Here is a 22,108-nt window from a genome sequence, read left to right as displayed (position 1 = left end):
CTTGATTTCATTGGTCTGATTGCATGATCAAAAGTAGGCTATGATATTGTTGAAACACTACACATTTAACAGTGAAATATAAGCATTAATACTCTCAGATCACTCTCTATGTGCCACTGCTGTGATGCCTCACATACCCCCATCTTGGGATTCGATGGTGATGATGCCCTCTCGCTCCGGTCCAAAGCCCTGTGTGGTCTGGGCTTGAACTTTGAATTTGTACAGCATGTTTTCTTTCAAATCGGACACAGTCAAAGAAGTTGCAGCATTGCCATTCACCTGGAAGGAGCGAAGATCTCCTGCAAGGACACCAAACAAAGTTTTAACAGGGAACCTAAAGGCCGGGAAACACCAAGCAGATAGACAGCCATCAGGAAGTGTCTGTTGGGATAGTTTTTTTTTTTTTTTTGGTGAGTACCACATGTCGGCTCTTGTTGATTGCGCGTTGAACCGGCGACTGGGTCATCAGCGAGAGTGAGAACTCTGATTGGATGCTCAGTTTACCGAATGAGTCATTGACTGAGAATTGGTGTGTCCCGGACTTAACGAACAGGGTTTGTTTCTGATAATTACATTTGTGACTGAGGTGGACATTCTTATGAGGTTGAGGTTGTTATCTGACCTCCACCATTCAGCTGTTCACAGGTAACCACGTAGCCCATGATGTCCCCGTAGGGTTTGCGGGGTTTCTCCCAGCTCAGCTGCAGTGTGTCTGGACTCAAAGCTGTGAAGATCAAAGGTCCCGGAGCGCTGGGAGTGCTGAGTGTGAATGGAGATCCTGAAAGACCGCACACACACACATACATGTTTTAGTAAATGGTACTTACACATAATGTTTTAATATTAGTACTTCGGGATAGTGCCACTGCTATTGCTGGTAATAGCTACTATGGCGCCATACGTACCATAAAATTAGCTCTCACCTGGCATTGGGCTCAGTGGACTCTTGGGGTCGACTGCAGACTCAATGGTGATGACTCCCTCTCTCTCAGGACCCCAGCCCTCTCGACTCTGGGCCTTCACTTTAAAGATGTAGGATTGGTTGGGCAGAAGATCCTGAACCACCACAGAGTTCTTAGCAGGATTGTTCACCTCAATACACTTTACCTCATCTATAACAAGAACACAAAATGAGACCACAAAAAAAATTAATAGCTGTCAAATAGATATATGGAGCATATAGAAATGGTTTATATGTATATACTATGTATATAGTATACAGACATAAATTGATGAATATTGATAATTACAGTACTATATAATAACTGAATTTAAAGATGCTGTAGGGAACTTTTGTAAAAAAAAAAATATTTTTTACATATTTATTAAACCATTATGTCATTATGTCCTGACAGTAGAATATGAGACAGATAATCTGTGAAAAAAATCAAGCTCCTCTGGCTCCTCCCAGTGGTCCTATTGCCATTTGCAGAAACTCCATCGCTCCCGTTAAGAAACAACCAATCAGAGCTGCGGTCCGTAACTTTGTTTGTGTTCAAAATGTAGAAAAATGTATATAATAAGCGAGTACACCAAGAATCCATTTTCCAAACCATGTTTTTGGCTTGTCCTGAATCACTAGGGTGCACCTATAATAAGTGTTTATATTCGGACTATTTTAGATTGCTTCGGGGATACCGCGGCGGAGTAACCCAGTACCCTTGTGATTCTTCATAGACATAAACAGAGAGAAGTAGCTCCGGCTACAATGTTCTTCCTGCAAGACGCAAGCAGTTCTGTTTATTAACCGCTAGAGCGTCAAAAGTTCCCTACCGCAGCTTTAAGTTGTATGACAACTAAATATACTATAGTAGTAATATATACATATGAACTCATAAAATATAGTACACCTCTGAATATCCCTTCATGTATTTAGAATGAATAAGTATGATAACTACGACTGAGAAGAGATGGATGACCTCCACTGAGAAGCTGGTAAAGGATGCAGTACCACAGTACATCGGTCTCACAGTGGGGCTCCTGCCAGCTCACTTTCAGGGCCGTGGGCCCCAGGGCAGAGAAAACCAGTCTGCTGGGAGTCTCAGGGACACCCGGGTTGAAGCGAGAGTCTGAGGGCATGAGCAGTGCAGAGAGTAAAATGTCAAACCACAGTAGAGACATTTAATTTTCTAGCCACAATTTAATTGGTTCAGCATTGGGGAAACAGTCGGGGATAGGCTGAAATGTGACAGTCTGTAAGTAAAAGAAGAGATGCGTCCAACTTAACTACATTTTTCAGTAGTATGACAGTAGCCCAGCTGCTTTTAAAATAGTTTAAACAGATATTTTTCCAGTAACTGAGGAGCATAATTTTTTTTATGTCATCATATTTTGCTCTCACAAAGGGAACTAATAAAATAATAAAATGTGCTCTCCTAAAATGCAAGATATTTGAGAAATCAATTTTCAGAAATCTGTTCATTCAGTAAATGAATCGGTAAAAAAAAAAAAAAAAAAAAAAGATTATTTGATTCATTTGGTCCCCTTCACAGCGTTTTGTCTTTTTAAAATATATATTTTAAATACATTATGTTGTTCTATTAATTACATTTATTTTAAATAAATATTTATTTCATCTATCAAATATACTTATAATAAATAAGTTCAATGCTGTCTTATATTCATTATTTATTTTTCACCTACTAAAAGATTTGCATTTACATTGTGAAATGCTTGTCTTTAAGAAAGTTACGGTTTCAAAGTCCCCTCTCCTGATGCACTGCTGGTTGTTTCTGGGTTCACTCACCCTGAAGAACACCATCCAGGTTCTGCAGTGCATCGTTGATATCTTCAGACTGAGTACGAGCTCTGGAGCTCAAGCTGTAGCTGGCAGTTGTACTCTGGCTGAAGCTAGAGACCCCTGAGAGACAGCCAAGGCACGGCAGGGTGTGGTGGGAAAGGGTTGGCAGGCAGCCATCGCATGACAAGAAAACAGCAAGAGAAAAAAGTGTAGAGAGAAGACAAATGGCAAAAAGAAGAAGCAGGATTGAAGCGAGAGTCAGCTAAGGATTCTTGCCAAAAGCTGCACCTTGTGAGGCATTATAATCAAATTTGATTAGCTTTGTGCACAGAGATCTATCATGCTCAATTTACCCAAGTTGTCCAGAAATCCAGCAGACAGGTTTCCCATGACGATAGAATCTCTGGTTCCATCACTGTCTGTGTAATGCCTGTTCTCAGAACGCTTCCTCAGAATCACTTCTTCTTTGAGAAGTCCACCATCCCTAAGATCATATCTGTGTGTCGTTGAACCTCCTGATTGTGACAGAAAACAATGATTGGTTAATGAGCTATCAAATCAAAGAATGATTCATAAACCCTCAAAGGAAAATTCTGTCATCATTTACTCACCCTCATGTCATTTCAAGTGTCATGTCTTACGTTAATGGAAAACAAAAACAGATGTTCTGAATAATGTGCTGCTCTTTTTTCAAAATTAAATTAGACCAGAAAGAAAATGCTAATTGAAAGGCAAATAAGTGCTATTAATCATAAAAGTCATAAAAGTATCATAAAAGTGGTCCAAATGGCAATATTATCCAAGTCCTCTGAAGCCATTCATTTGCTTTGTGTGAATAACTCTTCAGCTTTTTTACTTAAGATTATTGGTGAATCTGTAAGATTAGTAAAAATATATTTTTTAAAGATTTGTCTGATGACCAAGCATCTTTGATTTAGTAATACAGTAAAAACAGTAAAATTGTGAAATTTTATTAAATTTAAAACAATTGTGTCACGATCCCTCAGAAATAATTGTAATATGCTGGTGCATCTTGTGTAACTATCGAAATTAAAACAGGTTTTGATCAATTGAACGCATCCTTGCTGAACACAAGTAAAATGTATTTTGAAAAAAGAAAAAAAGTGGAATATAGCACACAATATATAGTGCACATAGCTTTTACTGCCATTGATCATTTTAGGTACATTAGGCATTATGTATTGTGTTCTGCAGAAGAGGCAAAATAATACAGGTTTGGAATGAAATGAGGATAACTAAATTATGACAAAATTGTCATTTTTAAGCCAACTATGTTTTGCTTGGGTACCTTTGCCAGAAATGTACATTGTGGTGCTGCTGTTATTGGTTCCACCGAGACGGGGTGTGGAATGGCTGTATGTGGATGATGAGGAACTGACATTACGGGAAAGGGAGCCGCTTCCTCCTAGGTACAGGAAACTCTGGTCCCACTTTCCATTTCCAAACTGATCTGTAAGAACACATGAGAGAGAAGACGATAGCATGAATTAGCACAGCAACATTAGCACAACAGAACTCACAGTTGAAGTCAGCACTCCAGAATAGGGCTTTGAACTGTGGCCCAGAAGAAATCACCTCAATAGACCCAAACTGAAGAAAGCCCCTTAATTCAGATGAAGAAACAGTATTTTTGTGGAAGCAATGGAATTAGCAGTCTATTTAAAGATGCCAATTAGCACTCTTATACTCTTGATGCCAATTAGCACTCAAGTGACTTTGCTAGCTCAGCTTTGGGTTGACGTTGGGTGTAGATGGCATGTTGTCTGCCAGGGACAGGTCTTCACCTTGAGGCAGGGTCTGTGCATGACTATCGCTGGCATCTGTGGCCGGGCTCAGGAGGCAGGGGATGATGTCAGCAGGCAGTTTCCAGGACACCTTACGGAGATCCAGGTCTGAACCGACTAGCTGGACATGCTTCCAGCGTGAGCCTTCCGTAACCATGTGGGGAAGCAAGTAAGGCACAGAGAATATGTGTGCTGTCCATGCTCAACTTAATTCACAGAAAAATGAGAATTCTGTCATTAACTGCTAACCCTGATGTCACTGCAAACCTGACTTTCTTGAATACAAAAGCAGATGTTAGGTTAAAACAATGAGGCTGCGTTTTTTCTTATAATAAAAGTGTATGGGGCTACAAAGCGTAAAAAACATCATAAAAGTAGTTCATATGATTTTTTTGTGGTTGTGTAATGTCATTTCAAGAGTATTTGGTCAATGTATATTTTAAGCTTTCGGAATCCATGTTCAGCAAATATCAACTTGTATTTTGGTCTGCTTCTCACACAAAACTATCATATGGCTTCAACAGACTTGGGAAATAGAGCACAAGCAATATGGACCATAATTATGGTAGTTTAATGATGTTTTTTGGAGCATCCATCCATTCACATTTATTTTATGAAAAAGATCTGCATTTCTTTCTGTGCTCCATGGAAGTAAGAAAGTCATAAAAGCACGAAACAACCCGAGGGAGTAAATGATGACAGAATTTTCATATTTGGGTGAAATGTTCCTTTAACAACTTGAGTTAGGCAAAGAAGGATAGAAGAAAAGGTGGCAAGCTGATATCTTCTGAGCCCATCCATGATGCTACCGACATTTAGCAAGGCCAAGTCACCAGTTTGATCATTCTTGCCAAATATTTACAGAACAAGCCCAAACTTTACAGCTGCAACATTCCTTGAACGCTGCACAAACAATGACTTCAACTTCCATAAAGAGCCCAGTCACCCAGTTTTACAAAGCCTTAAGGAAAGAAAAAGACATTGCTCCATGGCAAAGGCAAGTGATTCAATGGATGCACAGGGGACAAGAAAGAGCCTTTAAATTTCAACAGGAGCTGCATACGAATGATGCAAGGACATCATCCTGTTATACTGCAGATGAAGGCATACCATGACCACGTCTGACTCCTATTGTCCAGTGGTTTCTACAGGTCAACATAGCACAAAAAAGCTTCCGAATGCTTCAAACAATTACACCTACATGTTCAGGCATGCAATATAGTCAAGCATTGACATGTTTTGAAAAACTTAAGTCTTGTTTTAGTTCCCTGATACCCCTGATGAAAAGACCACAATTGTAAGGATACTAGTGTGCCGGTGTCCCTTTTACCAAGAACTGCACGGCCAACCAATTAACTCATTCTGTTTTAAATTTATCCTGGTCTTTTCAGCAAGGATATGCAGCAAACACACTACTGGTAAAGTTTGGGGCCGGCAAATGTTTTAATAAAAAATACAGTAAATCAGTAAAATTATTAAATATTATTTAAAATAACTCTTTTTCATTTTGATATACTTAATGTAAATTATTCCTTTTATCCAAAGCTGAATTTTAAACATTGTTACTCCAGTCTTCAGTGTAACGTGATCCTTCAGAATTCCTTCTAAGATAGTGATTCGGTCTTTATTAATATCAGTTTTGAAAACAGTTTTGCTGCTTAATATCTTGCTTCAAGGGGGACTACAGTGGTGTTTCATGTATTCAGAGTTATTCACCATGTTAAAGAGATGGATTCTCATGCAAAACATGGCCAAAGTTGTATAAAATAATTTAATAGTTAAAAGTTAATAAATTCTGTGCCGAAAATCTTACTTCCAGGTTGGTACAAGTTTCAGCTGTTTTTGTGGATCTAATGATGTAGACAATGGTGGAACTCCTGAGCATTTCTCTTGGAAAAGCGCGTCCGCGCACACGTCGACCAGAGGAAAGTGAGACCGAACCCACTAACGCGCTTCATCGGGAAATCGTCAGCAGCGCTGCATAGGATTTGTTCGAGATTGTCCATTTTTGGCTTTTGCAACTACAAATTTATGTACCATCTCATTTTGGTTAAGATTGTGTAAATATTGAAGCTTTTACACATTTTAAAATCTATATCTAATCAGTAACAGATCAGTGGTCAGAAGCAGATGTTTTGAATAATAGCTTTGGCTTGACTGGACATCTTCGTTTAGGAGTAGTTTTTTTAAAAGTTTATGTACTAAAGTTTACAGAGGAAAAAAACTGACTATACACACACTAAATAATACAAAAACGGATTCAATTTTGTAACGGTTTTATCAGATATCATGTTACGCGACCTACCTTGTAACCACTGGCATTCGAGAATGTCTCCAAATAAGTGTGTTTTTGGATGTGAGGGAAAGTTTAACATGTTCAGCTTCCCAAAGAACCCAGCTTTACACAAACAGTGGATGAAGTTTGTTTTTCCAGGGCAACAACGGAGTGTATCAAGTGCGTTTCTGTGTTCTCGTCATTTCAGACACGAATGTTTTATAAACAAGTCCCCATTCATGTAAGTACAAATGCATCAGATTTCTGTCTTTTGTTGGAAATCAGCACATAAGTGAATATATGTTAATGGGAACAACACAAAACATCAGTATTATAGCTCCGCCCTCGGCATGCCTCCAGGAGCTCTGCTTTTTCAGGAAAGCTGTATTTTTCTTTTATAAATATGATACAACTAAAGACTTCTTAGAGATATGAAGGATGCAGTCCTACTCTATAGGTACTCAAGATTAACATGAGATTAGGTGAAACTGTGTATGTTATGTACCCTTTAATTAAAATAAATTTCTTTCTTACTGACCCCAAACTTTTGAACGGTGGTGTACATTGATTCCAATGTGTTGCAATAGTGCACCACTTCACAGAAGACACCCACCATCAGTCATATCTGTGACGCTAGGTCTCTGGCTACCCGTTGGGGATCGTAGTACTTCATTACTGTACATCAGATAGCTGTCATATTCATCTCCAGCTTCTGCATCCACAATGGGAATGTCAGGAATGATGGGAACTATAGGAGTGATATATACCAGAACAAATAAAACAATCAATCCACAGTCAGTATAATGGTTTATAAAACAATTGCTCTGTCCAAACTCTATTCCACCCCATCTTTGTGAGATGCTTACTTGACATGGGTCTGGTAGGTTGTGAACCCAGGTTGATTGTGGCGTCTCTGTATGGGCCCCAGCCCACCTTATTGCGAGCACGCACTTTGTAGCAGTAGGTCTGAGAAGGCTGCAGGTTCTCGATGAGCAGCATACGCTTTTTGGGGTTGTCAATCATTACCTTCTTAGAAAGTCCTACAGGTTCTGAACAGAGAAAGAAATATGTGCAGTCAGATGAGCACTAATTGTTACAAAATTGACAAACAGATGCAATAAAAACAATTTTTTAAGACTCCTACTGTTGTTCTCGTCGATAGGTGTGTAGATAACCTCATATGAAGTGATGACCCCATTCGTCTCTGCTGGCTCTGCCCAGCTGACCTGAGTGACAGTTGGGCTGATGACATTGAAAGCCAAGCGACCAGGTTCACCAGGTACTAGAAGGGTAAAATAATGCAGATAGCCATGTTTGTATAATAAAAACTTCAAAAAGCATCAATGGGTAATGCCAGAAAAAGCTAAGTATGCAAAATTATGTCATGCATACTTCTTAAAAACACCATAAAATAAAAAAAGTCCAGAGACTGACTTACCATCCTCTAGAGTCTGGCATTGAATGATATCACTGTAATTGCCCTCTCCGAGTGCATTGTAGCCACATACACGCATCTCATAGTCGCAGTATGGGTAGAGATTAGTCAGCTCGGCTTGAGGAGTCTTCACATCCAGCACCTGAGCCTTAGCCTCAGGGTCTCCATAAATCCAGTACTTCACCTGGAAACAGCAAATCAAGCCTCAAAGGAAGCTAAGCTAAGCTAGTGTTCATTGAAATATTTATTAAGCATTAAAAAACTGCTAAATCTTTACAAGCAGCAATGGACTGGGACTGAAAAATAGCATGAGCTCTATGCTAATATGTCACAACCAACAGTGAATTATCTCCTACTAGCCTGTATTTTTCATAAACACTACTGTTTAAAAGTTTGGGTTTCCTTTTTGTTTTTTTAAGAATTTAATAATTATAATTCAGCAAGGACACATTAATCTGATCAAAAGTGACAGTAACGACATGCATGCTACAAAATATTTATATTCCAAATAAATGCTGCTCTTTTGACCTTTCTATTAAACACTTCCACGAAATTATTAAGCAGCACAACTGTTTTCGAGACTGATAATAATAAAAGATTATTTGCAGCAGATCAGCATTTATGAAGGATCATGTAAAACTAAAGGCTGCTGAAAATCCAGCTTTGCCATCACAGGGATACATTACATTTTAAAATGCATTAAACCAAAAAACATTTGTAATAATATTTCACAATATTACAGTTTTTACTGTATTTTTTATCAAATAAACGAGCCTTGGTGGGCCTAAGAGACTAAGAGAAAAAAATCATTAATTTAATCATTCATATATGTCCTGCATATGAATCAATGTTTTATATATTGTATACAGTGTGTCTAAAAAAAGCACGATTAAACTCATTTCAAACACTATACATCTATGAATAAAGTCACTCTGTGACTTATAATGCTTACATTTTCTTCTGTCACATTTTTGGCTTTTGCAACTACAAATTTATGTACCATCTCATTTTGGTTAAGACTGTGTAAATATTGAAGCTTTTACACATTTTAAAATCTATATCTAATAAGTAACAGTAACAGATCAGCGGTCAGAAGCAGATGTTTGAATAATAGCTTTGGCTTGACTGGACATCTTCGTTTAGGAGGAAAAAACTGGGTAGCACTTTATTTTACAGTCCTGTTCCTCATGTACATACTGTGTACTTATTATAGTAATTACAATAACTATGTAATAACTAGGTACTAACCCTGAACCTACCCCTAAACCTAACCCTACCCATGTAGTTTCCTTGTATTACCAGAACTTTCTTAGATAAATACACTGTAAGTGCACTATAAGTACATGTTAGTACACGTACTGTAAAATAAAGTGCAACCAAAAACTGACTATACACACACTAAATAATACAAAAACGGATGCAATTTTGTAACGTGTTTTATCAGATATCATGTTACACGACCTACCTTGTAACCACTGGCATTTGCACTGGGGTTCCAGTTCAGGCGGATGTTTTTAGGGCCGGAAGTAACAGCCTTGATGTTGGTTGGGGCGTAGAGGTGTCCTCCAGGAGATGTGGGTGACGGATTCACATTTTTCTGGAAACCCAGTTTCCCATCCCCTGAAATGACATAATGCAAATATTAAATAACACTCTACATCTCTACATGGGGTTCTACATCTCTCTACATCTGCAGATTACTGGAGGGTTCAGGATCTTCTCATGAAACATGAACTAAAGTGAAAAAAAAAAAAAATATATATATATATATATATATATATATATATATATATATATATATATTTGCCTTTGCAGAAGGTTGCACCCAAAAACTGACTCTACACCCCGTTTTCTCACCTCTACCAACAAATTAAACTTTTAAATCTGTCAGCCTCTTATATACCTGGTTTATCGGCGATGGTGACAGTGGTGCGTGGGTAGCGGCCCAGTTTAGCACTTTGCCGTGGGTTGCTCAGATCCATCACAAACTGTTTGACTTGTTTGTCCTCTAGCATTCCATCTCCCTCGCCAAGCTCCAAGAGTTTCACTGGGACAGTCTTCTCTGTTTCCCCTGGTCCATAACTCAAGTCTCCTTCAACTGAGATATAGTCCTATGAAGAGAAGGAAATAATTAACGTGCAATCAAACAAGTAAAATAAGAATGACTTCATGACTTTTTTCTGATAAAGGCATATCCATATCCCCTATTTGGAAATTGTTGTGGTCTCATTTTATTAGAGAAAATCGAATCAATTTAATCAAATGTAAATACAGAACTTGTCAAGTTAGTGTATTATACCTTCCTGTCTTTGGCAGTGAGGTCATTTGTGCAGTATGTGACCTGTGTCCATCCATCCTCTATGATCTCACGAATGATCGGGATGTTTGCCACACCATCCTGACGACTGTAGGTGTATGACGGCTGCAGGAAGGTAAAGATGCTTCTAGCTATGTGAGAATAAATAAACACAAAGATTTTGCCACTTAATATTTGCTTTAAAAGTATGTTATTATAATATATTTTAAATCCCCACTAAAATCCCCACTAAAACTTGGCCGAAAAAAAATTATGTCAATGGGTTAATAAAACACATTCTCTGTAAACATTTTGTCAAATTTGCCTTTTATTATGTTATGAGATTGAGCAAATAGTATGCATATTATTTGGCATGCTGGCCAAGGGGAGGGCTCCGAGCTCGGAATTTAGCCTGAACCCAGAGATCTCCCCCCATATCCCAAGCTGGGACAGTAATAGTTAGGAGCTAGGACTTGGGATGCCAGAAAACTGTTGTGGGACAGAGGTAAGTTGGCTGTATATATACTTACTATTGTGCTAATTGAGATGATTATCTAAACTTGCTCCACCTGTGCTAAATTGGTGGATTATCTGAACATGCTCCCCCTTTACTTTAATAAAACATTATTAAAACTTCTTACCATGTTCCCTAATCACAGTGATGTTGATATGATCTTTGACAATCTTCGCAAGTCCAACTGGAACGTCAATGGCTTGAACAAGCAGTTCCTTCTTTTCATCATCCTCATCTTTCAAAAAGAGGGGAACTCGGACATCCACTGACTCCACACCCTCTTGAAACTCTACAGCACCTGCCGCTTCTACAAGACAAGGACATGGACACATAAACATGAAATTCACATAACAATCCTGAAGCGTTACAAAAGACTGCAAACTAACGCAGTCTAAGCATGAGGTTAAAGGGGTGGCCGTACCTCTGTCAGTAGCTACGGTGTAGTAGCCTGGAACCACTTTCAGGTCCCGGAAGTTTCCAGCCTGAACCTGTTTATCTGTCAGTTTCACTATATCTGGGTAACTGGCACGAGGGGCAGTTAACACTGTGTCTACAATTGTGTTGTTCTTTCTGTGGATGCAAATGAGAATTATTATTGTTTTCAGATTTGTAGTCCCTGTACAAATCAGTAAATCCAACATATTTTAATTATGATTTTAATATAATTGATGGCAAAAATGCATTTTAAGCAGCCAATACTCCAGTCTTCATTATCACATGATACTTCAGAAATAATTTTAAAGGGGTGGTTGACAGGGTTTTTCTTTCTAGACTTGATTGTGTTTATGGGGTGCAGTCTAATGTGTTAATGCTTAGTAATTTTTTAAAACATGTTATTTTTCACCACTCCTTCCCTTCACTACGGAAGTTCTAAGCGGCCGTGAATTATATATTTTTTTCCTTTTTGTTTTCTCGTTATAACGACTTATTTTTCTCGTTATCTCGACATAACGAAGTTCGTTTTCTCGTTATAACGACTTATTTTTCTCGTTATCTCGACATAACGAAGTTCGTTTTCTCGTTATAACGACTTATTTTTCTCGTTATCTCGACATAACGAAAGTCGTTTTCTCGTTATAACGACTTATTTTTCTCGTTATCTCGACATAACGAAAGTCGTTTTCTCGTTATAATGACTTATTTTTCTCGTTATCTCGACATAACGAAGTTCGTTTTCTCGTTATAACGACTTATTTTTCTCGTTATCTCGACATAACAAAAGTTTGTTTTCTCATCATAACGACATATGACAGTTTTACTGTTGCTATAGTAACGAACTCAACTTTGACAGGCATCTGATGGACAACCATGCAGGCGCTCTTACTGTAGCCTATATTTCAGCAAATTTAGTTTCGCCTAGGTAATAAGGTCTACAATACTGTACATAAAGGCTGATCAATCACTGTTGATTTTTCCAGAGACAATACAACGAACGTTTTGTTTTTGTAATTAACATGTTTAAATGGCAACACCGCGAAATTAGAGCTGCTTGGATTAAACTCACTTTTCATTTTCCCTTTATTTGAAATAAAATTATATATAATTTGTAATTTGTAGTAGTCATTATATGATGTGGCAGATATCATGTGTGTTACAAGCTTCTGTTTGAAAAGAGCGTCCATGTGTAGAACTACGTGTAGTGTGTGTGTGTGTGTGTGTGTAGAAAAAAACGATTACAACATTATAGAACAAAACTGAATTGAATTAGCCTATGGATTTTACATATATATCACATTTCTCATCAATATGGTTAACAATAAAGATTAGTAATAAGGAAAAGAAGCACATCAGCCTACATCGTTAAATCCCGTCCTACTGTAGATAAACAGAATACAGTGATGTCAACCTTGGTTTTGATAAGCAGTTATTTTATGGTACAGAACGCGTTGGTGAAACTCATGCATCTAGCAGGAACTTAATACACAAAATGTTCATATTGATTCAAGCATTTAACATTAATGAATTAATTAAATGTCAGTAATGAAGACTGCACAAATTATAGCGATCACGAGGAAGGTCCGCGTACAGTAAAGTGGACAGTGTACAACACCGCATCAGTTATATTCAGGTCTATAGTGCCACCTGCTGGCGCAGTTTTGTAACTTCTTAGAGAAAATTAATTCGTTATAACGAGAAAACGAACTTCGTTATGTCGAGAAAACGAGAAAATGAAGTCGTTATAACGAGAAAATGAACTTCTTTATGTCGAGATAACGAGAAAATTAAGTCGTTATAACGAGAAAACAAGAAGAAAAAATATTATAATGCATGGCCGCTTAGAACTTCCGTACTTCTCTGATAAACACTGATGAATTCCTGGTTTTTTTGAAGCCCCTCCCACAGAAAAACATGATGGGCTCAGATTGGTCAGCTGGACCAGTGTTCTGTGATTTGCTAAACCGCCAGTGCGTGTGAAAACGTCACGCCCCTCAGCTCAGCCACATGTGCTCAGATTGTATTGTAAACAATGACGTCATCAACATTGCTTATCAATTTGAGCACAAATGAAATGCAGAGGATATTACTGAAGAGGATCGTGCATAACCTGTGCAAGCACGGCTCTTAATGGTACAGTATGTTTTTTGTTTGTTGTTGTCTCATACTTTTAAATAAGCAGTTGCATTTACAAATAACAGCATAAGTCAGCTTTTAATACACAGTTTTATTCGTATTAATATAATACAGCATGGAAACTGCATGCGCTATGTGAAAAATATCTGTCTCTCTATACAAAGTGTACAATTGGAACAGTTCATTGTTGAAGCTGAGCTGGTGAGCTGATGATCTGAGAGAGAGAGAGATGCAGAGCAAAGCGTGTGCAAAGAAGAGCGGCTCAAAGAATAGAGCTGCTTTAGAAAATTTATTTTGAAACTTGTAAATCCATCAGAATCATTAAAAGACAGAATCTCGATTCATATATTAATATATTTTTTTATGCACATACCCCTAGTGTTTACGACATGGCAACAACTCTTACTCTTCTCTAAAGCAGCACAATATGGCCTTGCTACTTTTGTTGCATGTTTCCAGGGGCGGGGTTTATATTCATTTCTTGGTTTATTACGTCACATACCCAAGAAGTAGCTTGTTGTAGTCCCTACGAGCCGTTTTTGTAGGCATTAAACTGCCGTCATTTTAAAAGATGATATCTCTGTTTGCACTGAATTTTCAGTGTCGTAACTTTGCAGATATTGTTTATGCTCAAACAGCAACATTACACACTAACTAACATTAAAAAATGTGAAATCGCAATCAACCACCCCTTTAATATTTGTATAATAAAATGTTTTGTGAGATTTACCCTAATTAATAAACTCAGAATTAATGTGACATACAGTATTTTGTCAATGCTAGTTCAGCTGTAGCTACAGTACCTCTTTCCAGAATTTATTTGTGTCCTGAGGGAAAAAAAATAAAAGTACATTCAGACGCATGTCAAAATCTGAGCCTCATCCAACTTTAGAAAAACAGCCCACGAGGCACAGCCACACCAATTTTATTGAGTCACTAGGCTTGTTTGAGATGTGCCTCGCCTCGCCTGAAATGTAGGCAAGATTAGGCGGCTGCAGTGAGGGGAGGAGTGAAATAAGCACAGTCTAGATCGACACTTCTGAGCTCTCGAAGTGCAACAGATACCTACGAGACCAAAGCAGGATATCATGTTATTCTCACTCACATGCTGTGTTGCTAATAAACATGATATATTTCCAGTTCTGTTGCTTTTATATGAAAATAAATATGATGAATGACACTCATTCATCAAGTGCTTGCTATTTAATTCCATACGAAAGGTGTATTTATCTTCCATATTTATTTTAATACAAACACATATTTTAGATTTTTATAGAAATATGATAACAATCTCATATCACACACAGAGATCACACTGTCAGTGTTTGGGCACATTTATGCATAATTGAAATACATAATCACATGAAATCAGATGAAAAAATTTAATATTTTAGAAGAGAATGCAGCATCACAGTTGTTGTCAGTCAGTTGTCTCCCATCATACTTTCGATCAGCACAATCGGTGGAGAGCAACTGCTTTCGACTGCACAATTGGACACAGCCGCCGCAAGAGCTTTTTTGGCACATGTCAGCATGACATCAGAGAAAGTCGGACGTAACTCGGACACTTTTCTAACCGGCATGCATCTCGCGGTGATCACTTCTGCGCAGATTTTGCTAATCTTACACAAGCCTATTGAGAGCTACTTCTCACCTGAACATAGACTTTTGCACTCTCTGTGCTCCAGGGATCTGCAGGAACACATCATTGAGCTGTTTATGAAAACAAAGAGACATTAACAGTCAGGCATGACGGTTCATGTGCAATAAGTTGTTTCATTTTTTTTTTTTATGGTGATTGGGGGGCATTTACGTTGTCCTCAACTTCTTGTCTGAGCTTGTTTGTGTCCCGAGACTCTTTGGATAGAGTTTCTGAATATTGCCGGTTCAGACGAAGAGAGATAGGGTACTGAACTATGAAGAAAAATACAGAGGGATGAAAGAATATAAATACAAGCTAAACAAGCATGAAGATTAGTAAAAAAAAAAAAAGGATAGATCACCCGAAAATTTTAATTCTGTCATAATTTACTTCACTCATGTCATTCCAAACCTGTATGACTTTCTTTCACCCGTGGAGCACAAAAAAAAAATATATTTTGATCATTTTTACCAATCCAATGGATGAAAGTCAGTGGGGTCCATTGTTGTTTTGGACCCCATTTACCTTCATTGTACAGAAACATTTTTCAAAACATATTTTTTTATGTGTTCCACAATAGAAAGACAGACACAGAGGTGTGGAATGGCAATAATTTAGATTTTGGGGTGAACTATTACTTTAATATTGTCAGTCTAGACTCACTGATCTCTTTGGGGTTGGGTTTGATTTGGTTCTGTGGGTGGTTTGGTCCTCGATGCACATTGTCCATCACTTTCCAACGCACAATGTCTGTGCTCTTGGGTGGGCCGGTCCGCACCATTGGGGTCTCCAAATGATCACTGGTCAACAAAGACTGACGTAGCATGTAGTGGTCTTCTGTGAATCCCACAGTACGACCTGCCAATCACAAACACATTAAAAACAATACAGTAAATCTGTTCCCACTGATCTCTGTAGAATGTAACTGAAGTGTAACAGAGAGAAAAATTATTACCTCTGCCACAGCATGGGAGAAGAGCAAGACACGCCTGTCGGGGACAGACTGCACATGTTAATCAGCTTGGATATAACATTACTACACCACATCCTAACCACCTGAACACAACATGTTTTAAGCATCATGTACCGTAACGGGTTGTTTTAAAGAAAGTGAAAAATGCTGTCCAACGCAACAGAATCAAAGCAAAAAAGAACCTTTATGATGTGTATACTGCAAACAAGACAAGCAACAAGACATCTTATTGCTTTTTTCTTAATCATTTATCATCACCTGAGCAGTATTTTCAGTTTCACTGACAACTTAAAATAACTTGACACTGGAAACTCATGTTGCCTCTGTTATGGGAAGGTGTGTTTTTTTCCCCTTTCCCTTTTTTCTGTTCTCTTTTCTTAGTTATACACATTTTGACAACACTTCCTTTTCAGGACTTGTGGGGATATGCTGATTTGTAAAACAAAAAAATAAAATAAAAAAATAAAATATTAAGATGTGTATATCTACCTTGCAACAGGTGAAGTATTTCCAGCAGCAGAGCAAAAGCAAACCAAGCAACAGCATCAGAAACATAATAAGAGGAATCAACCACAGAAAACCTGCAGGTGGACAATCTGATACACAGAGAAACAATCAGTTAGTTTAACACGTTTTGCTCACCACACTCTTGTTCAAGAGCTAGAAATACAGTCTAAGTAGTAGTACAATTAATATTTGTGTATATCTTACCTTTCTTTTTCTTTACTAGGACGTGGTGTTCTTTGTCTGTGATGTTTAATGGATAATTCACAGTGTAGTGATAATTGCAGTCATCATCTTCATCACGGAAACTGCACGTCTCTATTACTTTGTTATCTGTTTACACAAATAAATCAACCCATCGTTGTTTCATCCATCCATAAACAAATCCATGAGTAGAGCTATGTCTTTTAATATAAATTAAGATCTGATGCCGTACTGTCTTCGAGCTCTTCCACCATGATGATTTTAAAGGGACATTTATTGCATTTCCGTCCTTTTCTCTCTCCGGTGTTCCAAGCCTGGCACTGAACGCAGCTCCTCTTGCCTTCACATATACCCAGTAGTTGCTGCATTATGAGAGACAGTTGGTATCAGGACAGAACTAATTAACATGCAAAGTAAAAAATACAGATAGACGGACATATTCACACGTTTACTTGGCTATCTAAATGGGGACATTCCATAGGCGTAATGGTTTTTATACCGTACCAACTGTATTTTCTATCGCCCTACACCAACCCAACCCCATACAGAAAACTTTCAGAATTTGTACATTTTCAAAAAATAACTTTGTTTACTTTATTTTTATACCAGTTTTACAAAGGAGGACATCCCCAAAGGGAAGTTTTTGGAGATTTTGTCGGGTTTAATTCACTTTTTGGTACAAAATTTGTCCCCAAAATATGGTTAAGTACACACACACCCATCATAGTCGTACCTGGAAGTTTGCTTCACAAGTGGGGCTCAGTGGGATTCCAGATTTTGCACACTCACAATGACCACATTTGCACTCACCAAGGCCATTACAGATGCCCTACAAAACAGACGAACAATTGTATTATACACAGAACTGTGTTTTACCTAGACACATTTATCAAAACTGAGTTATGAGTGAAATGGAACTCCTTGACTATCACCATATCTGTGACAGATGGGTTCGGCTCTACTCTGCTATGATTTAGAGAAAATCATATAAAATTTTACGGAAAAACATCAGTTTCAGTTTGATGTAGCTAATGTGCTTCAACAATCAGCATCTACCACCAGTAAATGACACCATCTATTTTAATTGAAAATAGAATAAATATTTATTTTGTATAAAAAATACAAAAAAAAAATTATATATAATTCATGTACAGTTCTCTCTCCATCTTCAATACCACGACTTAGGTGCCCTTGCCCCCAACTGCTCCCCGGGCGCCGCAGCATAAATGGCTGCCCACTGCTCCGGGTGTGTGTTCACAGTGTGTGTGTGTGTGTTCACTTCGGATGGGTTAAATGAAGAGCACAAATTCTGAGTATGGGTCACCATACTTGGCTGAATGTCACGTCACATACATATAAAATCATAATGTGATACATGATATTACTACAATTTTAAATAACTGTTTTCTATTTTAATTATATTTTGAAAAAGCAAAATCTTAACCCTACATTTTTTTAACAGTAGCGTGCTAGCATAGTGACTTTTATAATTTTGTGAGCATTACCCCTTTGCTGTCCAGACATAATTTTTTGCCGCTGAAGCATTCACAGGCATCTCCAGTCCATCCCGGTGTACAAACACATCTGCCCATACTGCAGCTTCCACGATCTGTTGTTGCAAAGAAAGGTGAAAGGTCACTAACCCTGAAACTGGATTACAACACCACATCAAAGCATGTCTGCTCCTAATACAACCTTATCAAATGACTGTATAGCCTGTTTTTCTTTCATCTCTCAAATTAAATTCGGGATATATTACTGGAATATTAAAATCGAAAAATCATTTCACTAACCATTACAGAGAAATCCACCAAATCTCTGGCACTGAGATTTGTCAAACTGGCAGAAGGGCCCTTCAAACTGGAATGGGTTATAGCACATACAGGTCCCACACATGCAGTCTCCTCTGCCCGAGCAAGACTCGTTCTTCCCAGGTTCGATGCACTTGTCTGAGTCCGTGGAGACCTCTGAACAGTTACAGAAAGGGCCTTGCCTACAAGAGGCAAGAAACGGGGTTATGGACTGCAATATAATGGGCACAAATCAAAGATATCAAAAGACTTAAATATCAATACTACCATCCATCAGAACACTGGCATTTCCCACAGACAAGATCTCCTTGGCCGTTACAGCGCGCTGCATTTTTAACCGGAGTCTGATGTTAAAGGTAAAACAGTGGTGTAAGATTTTAAATGAACATGCAGAACAGGAGAAGCGTTATAAAGAGGTAGCAGACCTACTGTACCTTTTCGCAGTCACATGTATGACAGAGCACTTCGGTCTTGATTCTGAGGGCGGAGCTAAATGTGGTTGGTTTGACTCTTAAGGCTCCAGCCCGGTCAGCCTGGTTGGCTTTACAAACATGCTGCTCTCCCACATGAGTAAGAGCCTTCAGACTGACTGTAAATTTACCCTTTACAGAGAGAAAAGTTGAATCAGTGTCTTTACGACAAGGTTTTCATATTTTAAAGAGTTAAATAGTGTTTTTTTTTAATTCCAGCAACCAGCATGCATCTTGTTTTCTGTTGGATATGTAATAAATTACATTCAATATTTCAATAAATTAAACTAAAAAAATAAATTATATATATATATATATATATATATATATATATATATATATATATATATATATATATATATATATATATATATATATATATATATATACACATATATATATATATTAAATTTAAATACATTAAAAAAATAATTTAAAATTATGTTTATAAAGACAGGAAATAAATGTCATGCTTTTTGCTACCTTTTGAAATGGCAAGTGGCACTTGTGCAAGTGCATGAGAGACTACATTCGAAGCTGTAAATTAAAAAGAAGTTAAAGGCACTCACAATTTCACCTGGTGTGATTTTATATTTGCCAGATTCAGAAAAAGTGCCAGACTGAGAGTGTATGTTGACTTTCACTGCCTTTGGTCTGTCCTCTGCACGGATACTGATCTTGGAACGAATATTCTGTTCAAAAAATTATTTAAAAAAGTTACATCAAATTAAAAATAAATAAATATCAGCAATGTATTTGGTATGAAAATAAATTTACTTCAAAAGCATTTTTTAAAATGTTCAAGATGTTGGAGGAATCTTCTTGTAACAGTCCTAGCTCAGCAATAGGGAAGTATTCTTGGAGTTTCTACAAACAAAGGAAATCATAATTCTCAATATAAACCTGACTTATATTGTAGTCTCTGAGAACTTTTCAATGGAGACATGATGCACTTATGTCATTGAGACAAAAAAAATGAGTTTTTAAAGGCATACAAACCTCGTAGTATGAATAGGAGTGGTTAGTAATGGCGAAGATTGGGATGATGTTATGTTTCATCAGGAGTCGCACTATGGTGGGTATGGATGGGTAGTCTTGACGAGTATCATGTGTGTAATTTCCATCTGAAGTCAGATGGCATTGCTCATCGTTACGATCCAAGATGCCCGCGAGCACATTGGCACCGTCTGCCTCATAATGGAAGGCTGATTCAGTGGAGAAGACAAGCAAGTGAGTGCTGTCATCCCTCCAGCCAATTTGTTCCTGTGAAAATGAGAAACACGTTATACTGTAGTAATAAGACTTGCCATTTACAGTACTGTAAATGGCAATAATTTTTCACTTCTGTCTACCAAATTAGCTTCTTAAAAATAGACATTTCAGTACCTGGCAGACAGCAACCTGTAAGATGGCATCAAACCCCCCCTCGGGGGCATCCAGGTTGCCAGATATGCACTCTTGCTCAAGCTTCTGTTTAAAGGTGTCTATGTTTTTTGTGAGAGTGATGACATTACGGAATGAAAACGGAGGGTCAGCTTTGGCCCACGGCACTTTTAATCTTTAAGAGGAAAAACATATAAAAGGAGCATGTGCAGACAAAGTCAAACTGCATGGTGCTGTAACTGTATTCTTCTTACTTAGCTGGTCTCATGTCAGTCTGAGGCTCGGTGACTTTGTCCACAAACTTGCCAAATCCGATTGTGTAATCGTCAGAGATTTTTCCAACAAGCTCAGCTACATAGGGTGAAATCAGACAATGAATGCATATTAAAATGTTTCAAAACAAACAACTCATGACTGCGGCACCCAAAACTAGTTTGCCCAAGTGGTATAATTTCTAAAATTGTGTTCAAACAGCCAGACAATGTGCAATGGATTCAGAAAGGGACTCAAAATATGTATTTAAAAGTTGAACTTACTTGACCCACCATCTAAATAATGCAACACTCATGGCTCAAGACGAAACAGTGAGACATAACACAACAGCCAATGTAAAAATAGCTAGAACACATCCTTTAAATGCACTTGGTGCAGCATAGCTTGATAGCCGAGACATTATTTTACAATGGACCTTTTCATGTGGCAATGATCGATACATAATATATCAAATATTTAAAAATAAGATTTTATAATGGCTACATACTGTACTATATATACACACACACACACACACGTGTGGGGTTTTTATTCACAGTGACGAGAGCAAACTTTTAAATCAGAATGAGAATAAACTGTTTTTAAATGACTAAAACAGCCAGTTTAAACTGAGTCACATCTTAAATCACCAATTCTAACACCATGTTTACTACTGTAGTTCACTGCAAAATTCACAGTGGTGTTTAATTTTACATAGCAAACCATCACAAATATAACGCCCAACCCAAATTACAACCGTTCCCAGCCCACATCTAACCGCTATGATACACCGCCCTCCTTGCTCACCCAGCTGGTTTCCCATACTCTTCAATTTGTCCAGATCATCAGACATAGAATGTGAGAAGTCCATGAGGATGTAGAGGTCCAGAGGGCCATGGGCTGGTTCAAACACCTCCATCTCCACCTCCCTCTCCTCCCCGGGGAGAAGCGTCATGCTCATTTGCTGAGGGGCCACCTGAGAGTACGTTAGTGACTTATTAATAGTCGCATTCTGAAAAACACAACAAAGGCACAAAGACACATTAATGCATAAACAGACATGAATCCATGATATGGAAATATAACTAAAGGGAGGGACAGGATTCTGATATAACAAACCTTTAAGGTTTTACTGCTGCTCTCAATTGTTACCATATGTCTACTACATTTACGGGCCTCCAAGTTTTCCTTCAGGTCACAACGTTCATACTCGAATATCTGAAGAGAAAAAAA

The 22,108-nt window shown here is 37.9% G+C and overlaps 1 protein-coding gene across 1 annotated transcript in view; it reads right to left on the bottom strand.

Annotated features, from left to right (window-relative positions):
- LOC113049241 (integrin beta-4-like) overlaps positions 1-22,108 on the bottom strand; it is a 32,124-nt gene that overhangs the window by 3,703 nt on the left and 6,313 nt on the right. The window contains exons 4-39 of the mRNA XM_026211412.1: positions 21,995-22,093; positions 21,683-21,887; positions 20,878-20,974; positions 20,627-20,798; positions 20,240-20,503; positions 20,018-20,107; positions 19,810-19,932; positions 19,205-19,372; positions 19,038-19,114; positions 18,753-18,952; positions 18,465-18,568; positions 17,693-17,788; positions 17,192-17,321; positions 16,963-17,088; positions 16,741-16,847; positions 16,234-16,267; positions 15,942-16,136; positions 15,450-15,550; positions 15,291-15,349; positions 14,440-14,463; positions 11,487-11,635; positions 11,193-11,372; positions 10,555-10,703; positions 10,159-10,366; positions 9,721-9,875; positions 8,259-8,439; positions 7,965-8,102; positions 7,687-7,869; positions 7,434-7,568; positions 4,050-4,211; positions 3,094-3,255; positions 2,747-2,860; positions 1,920-2,069; positions 924-1,112; positions 623-778; positions 138-299 (exon numbers count right to left, since the gene is read on the bottom strand). Coding sequence (XP_026067197.1) covers positions 138-299; positions 623-778; positions 924-1,112; positions 1,920-2,069; positions 2,747-2,860; positions 3,094-3,255; positions 4,050-4,211; positions 7,434-7,568; positions 7,687-7,869; positions 7,965-8,102; positions 8,259-8,439; positions 9,721-9,875; positions 10,159-10,366; positions 10,555-10,703; positions 11,193-11,372; positions 11,487-11,635; positions 14,440-14,463; positions 15,291-15,349; positions 15,450-15,550; positions 15,942-16,136; positions 16,234-16,267; positions 16,741-16,847; positions 16,963-17,088; positions 17,192-17,321; positions 17,693-17,788; positions 18,465-18,568; positions 18,753-18,952; positions 19,038-19,114; positions 19,205-19,372; positions 19,810-19,932; positions 20,018-20,107; positions 20,240-20,503; positions 20,627-20,798; positions 20,878-20,974; positions 21,683-21,887; positions 21,995-22,093 — 5,044 coding nt within the window. The remainder of the gene's footprint in view (positions 1-137; positions 300-622; positions 779-923; positions 1,113-1,919; positions 2,070-2,746; positions 2,861-3,093; positions 3,256-4,049; positions 4,212-7,433; positions 7,569-7,686; positions 7,870-7,964; positions 8,103-8,258; positions 8,440-9,720; positions 9,876-10,158; positions 10,367-10,554; positions 10,704-11,192; positions 11,373-11,486; positions 11,636-14,439; positions 14,464-15,290; positions 15,350-15,449; positions 15,551-15,941; positions 16,137-16,233; positions 16,268-16,740; positions 16,848-16,962; positions 17,089-17,191; positions 17,322-17,692; positions 17,789-18,464; positions 18,569-18,752; positions 18,953-19,037; positions 19,115-19,204; positions 19,373-19,809; positions 19,933-20,017; positions 20,108-20,239; positions 20,504-20,626; positions 20,799-20,877; positions 20,975-21,682; positions 21,888-21,994; positions 22,094-22,108) is intronic.

This window comes from Carassius auratus, chromosome 30, assembly GCF_003368295.1.
Source record: "Carassius auratus strain Wakin chromosome 30, ASM336829v1, whole genome shotgun sequence".
NCBI classification, from domain to species: domain Eukaryota; kingdom Metazoa; phylum Chordata; class Actinopteri; order Cypriniformes; family Cyprinidae; genus Carassius; species Carassius auratus.
Note: the sequence above shows the minus strand (reverse complement) of the source record. Positions and strands in the feature narration are given on the sequence as shown.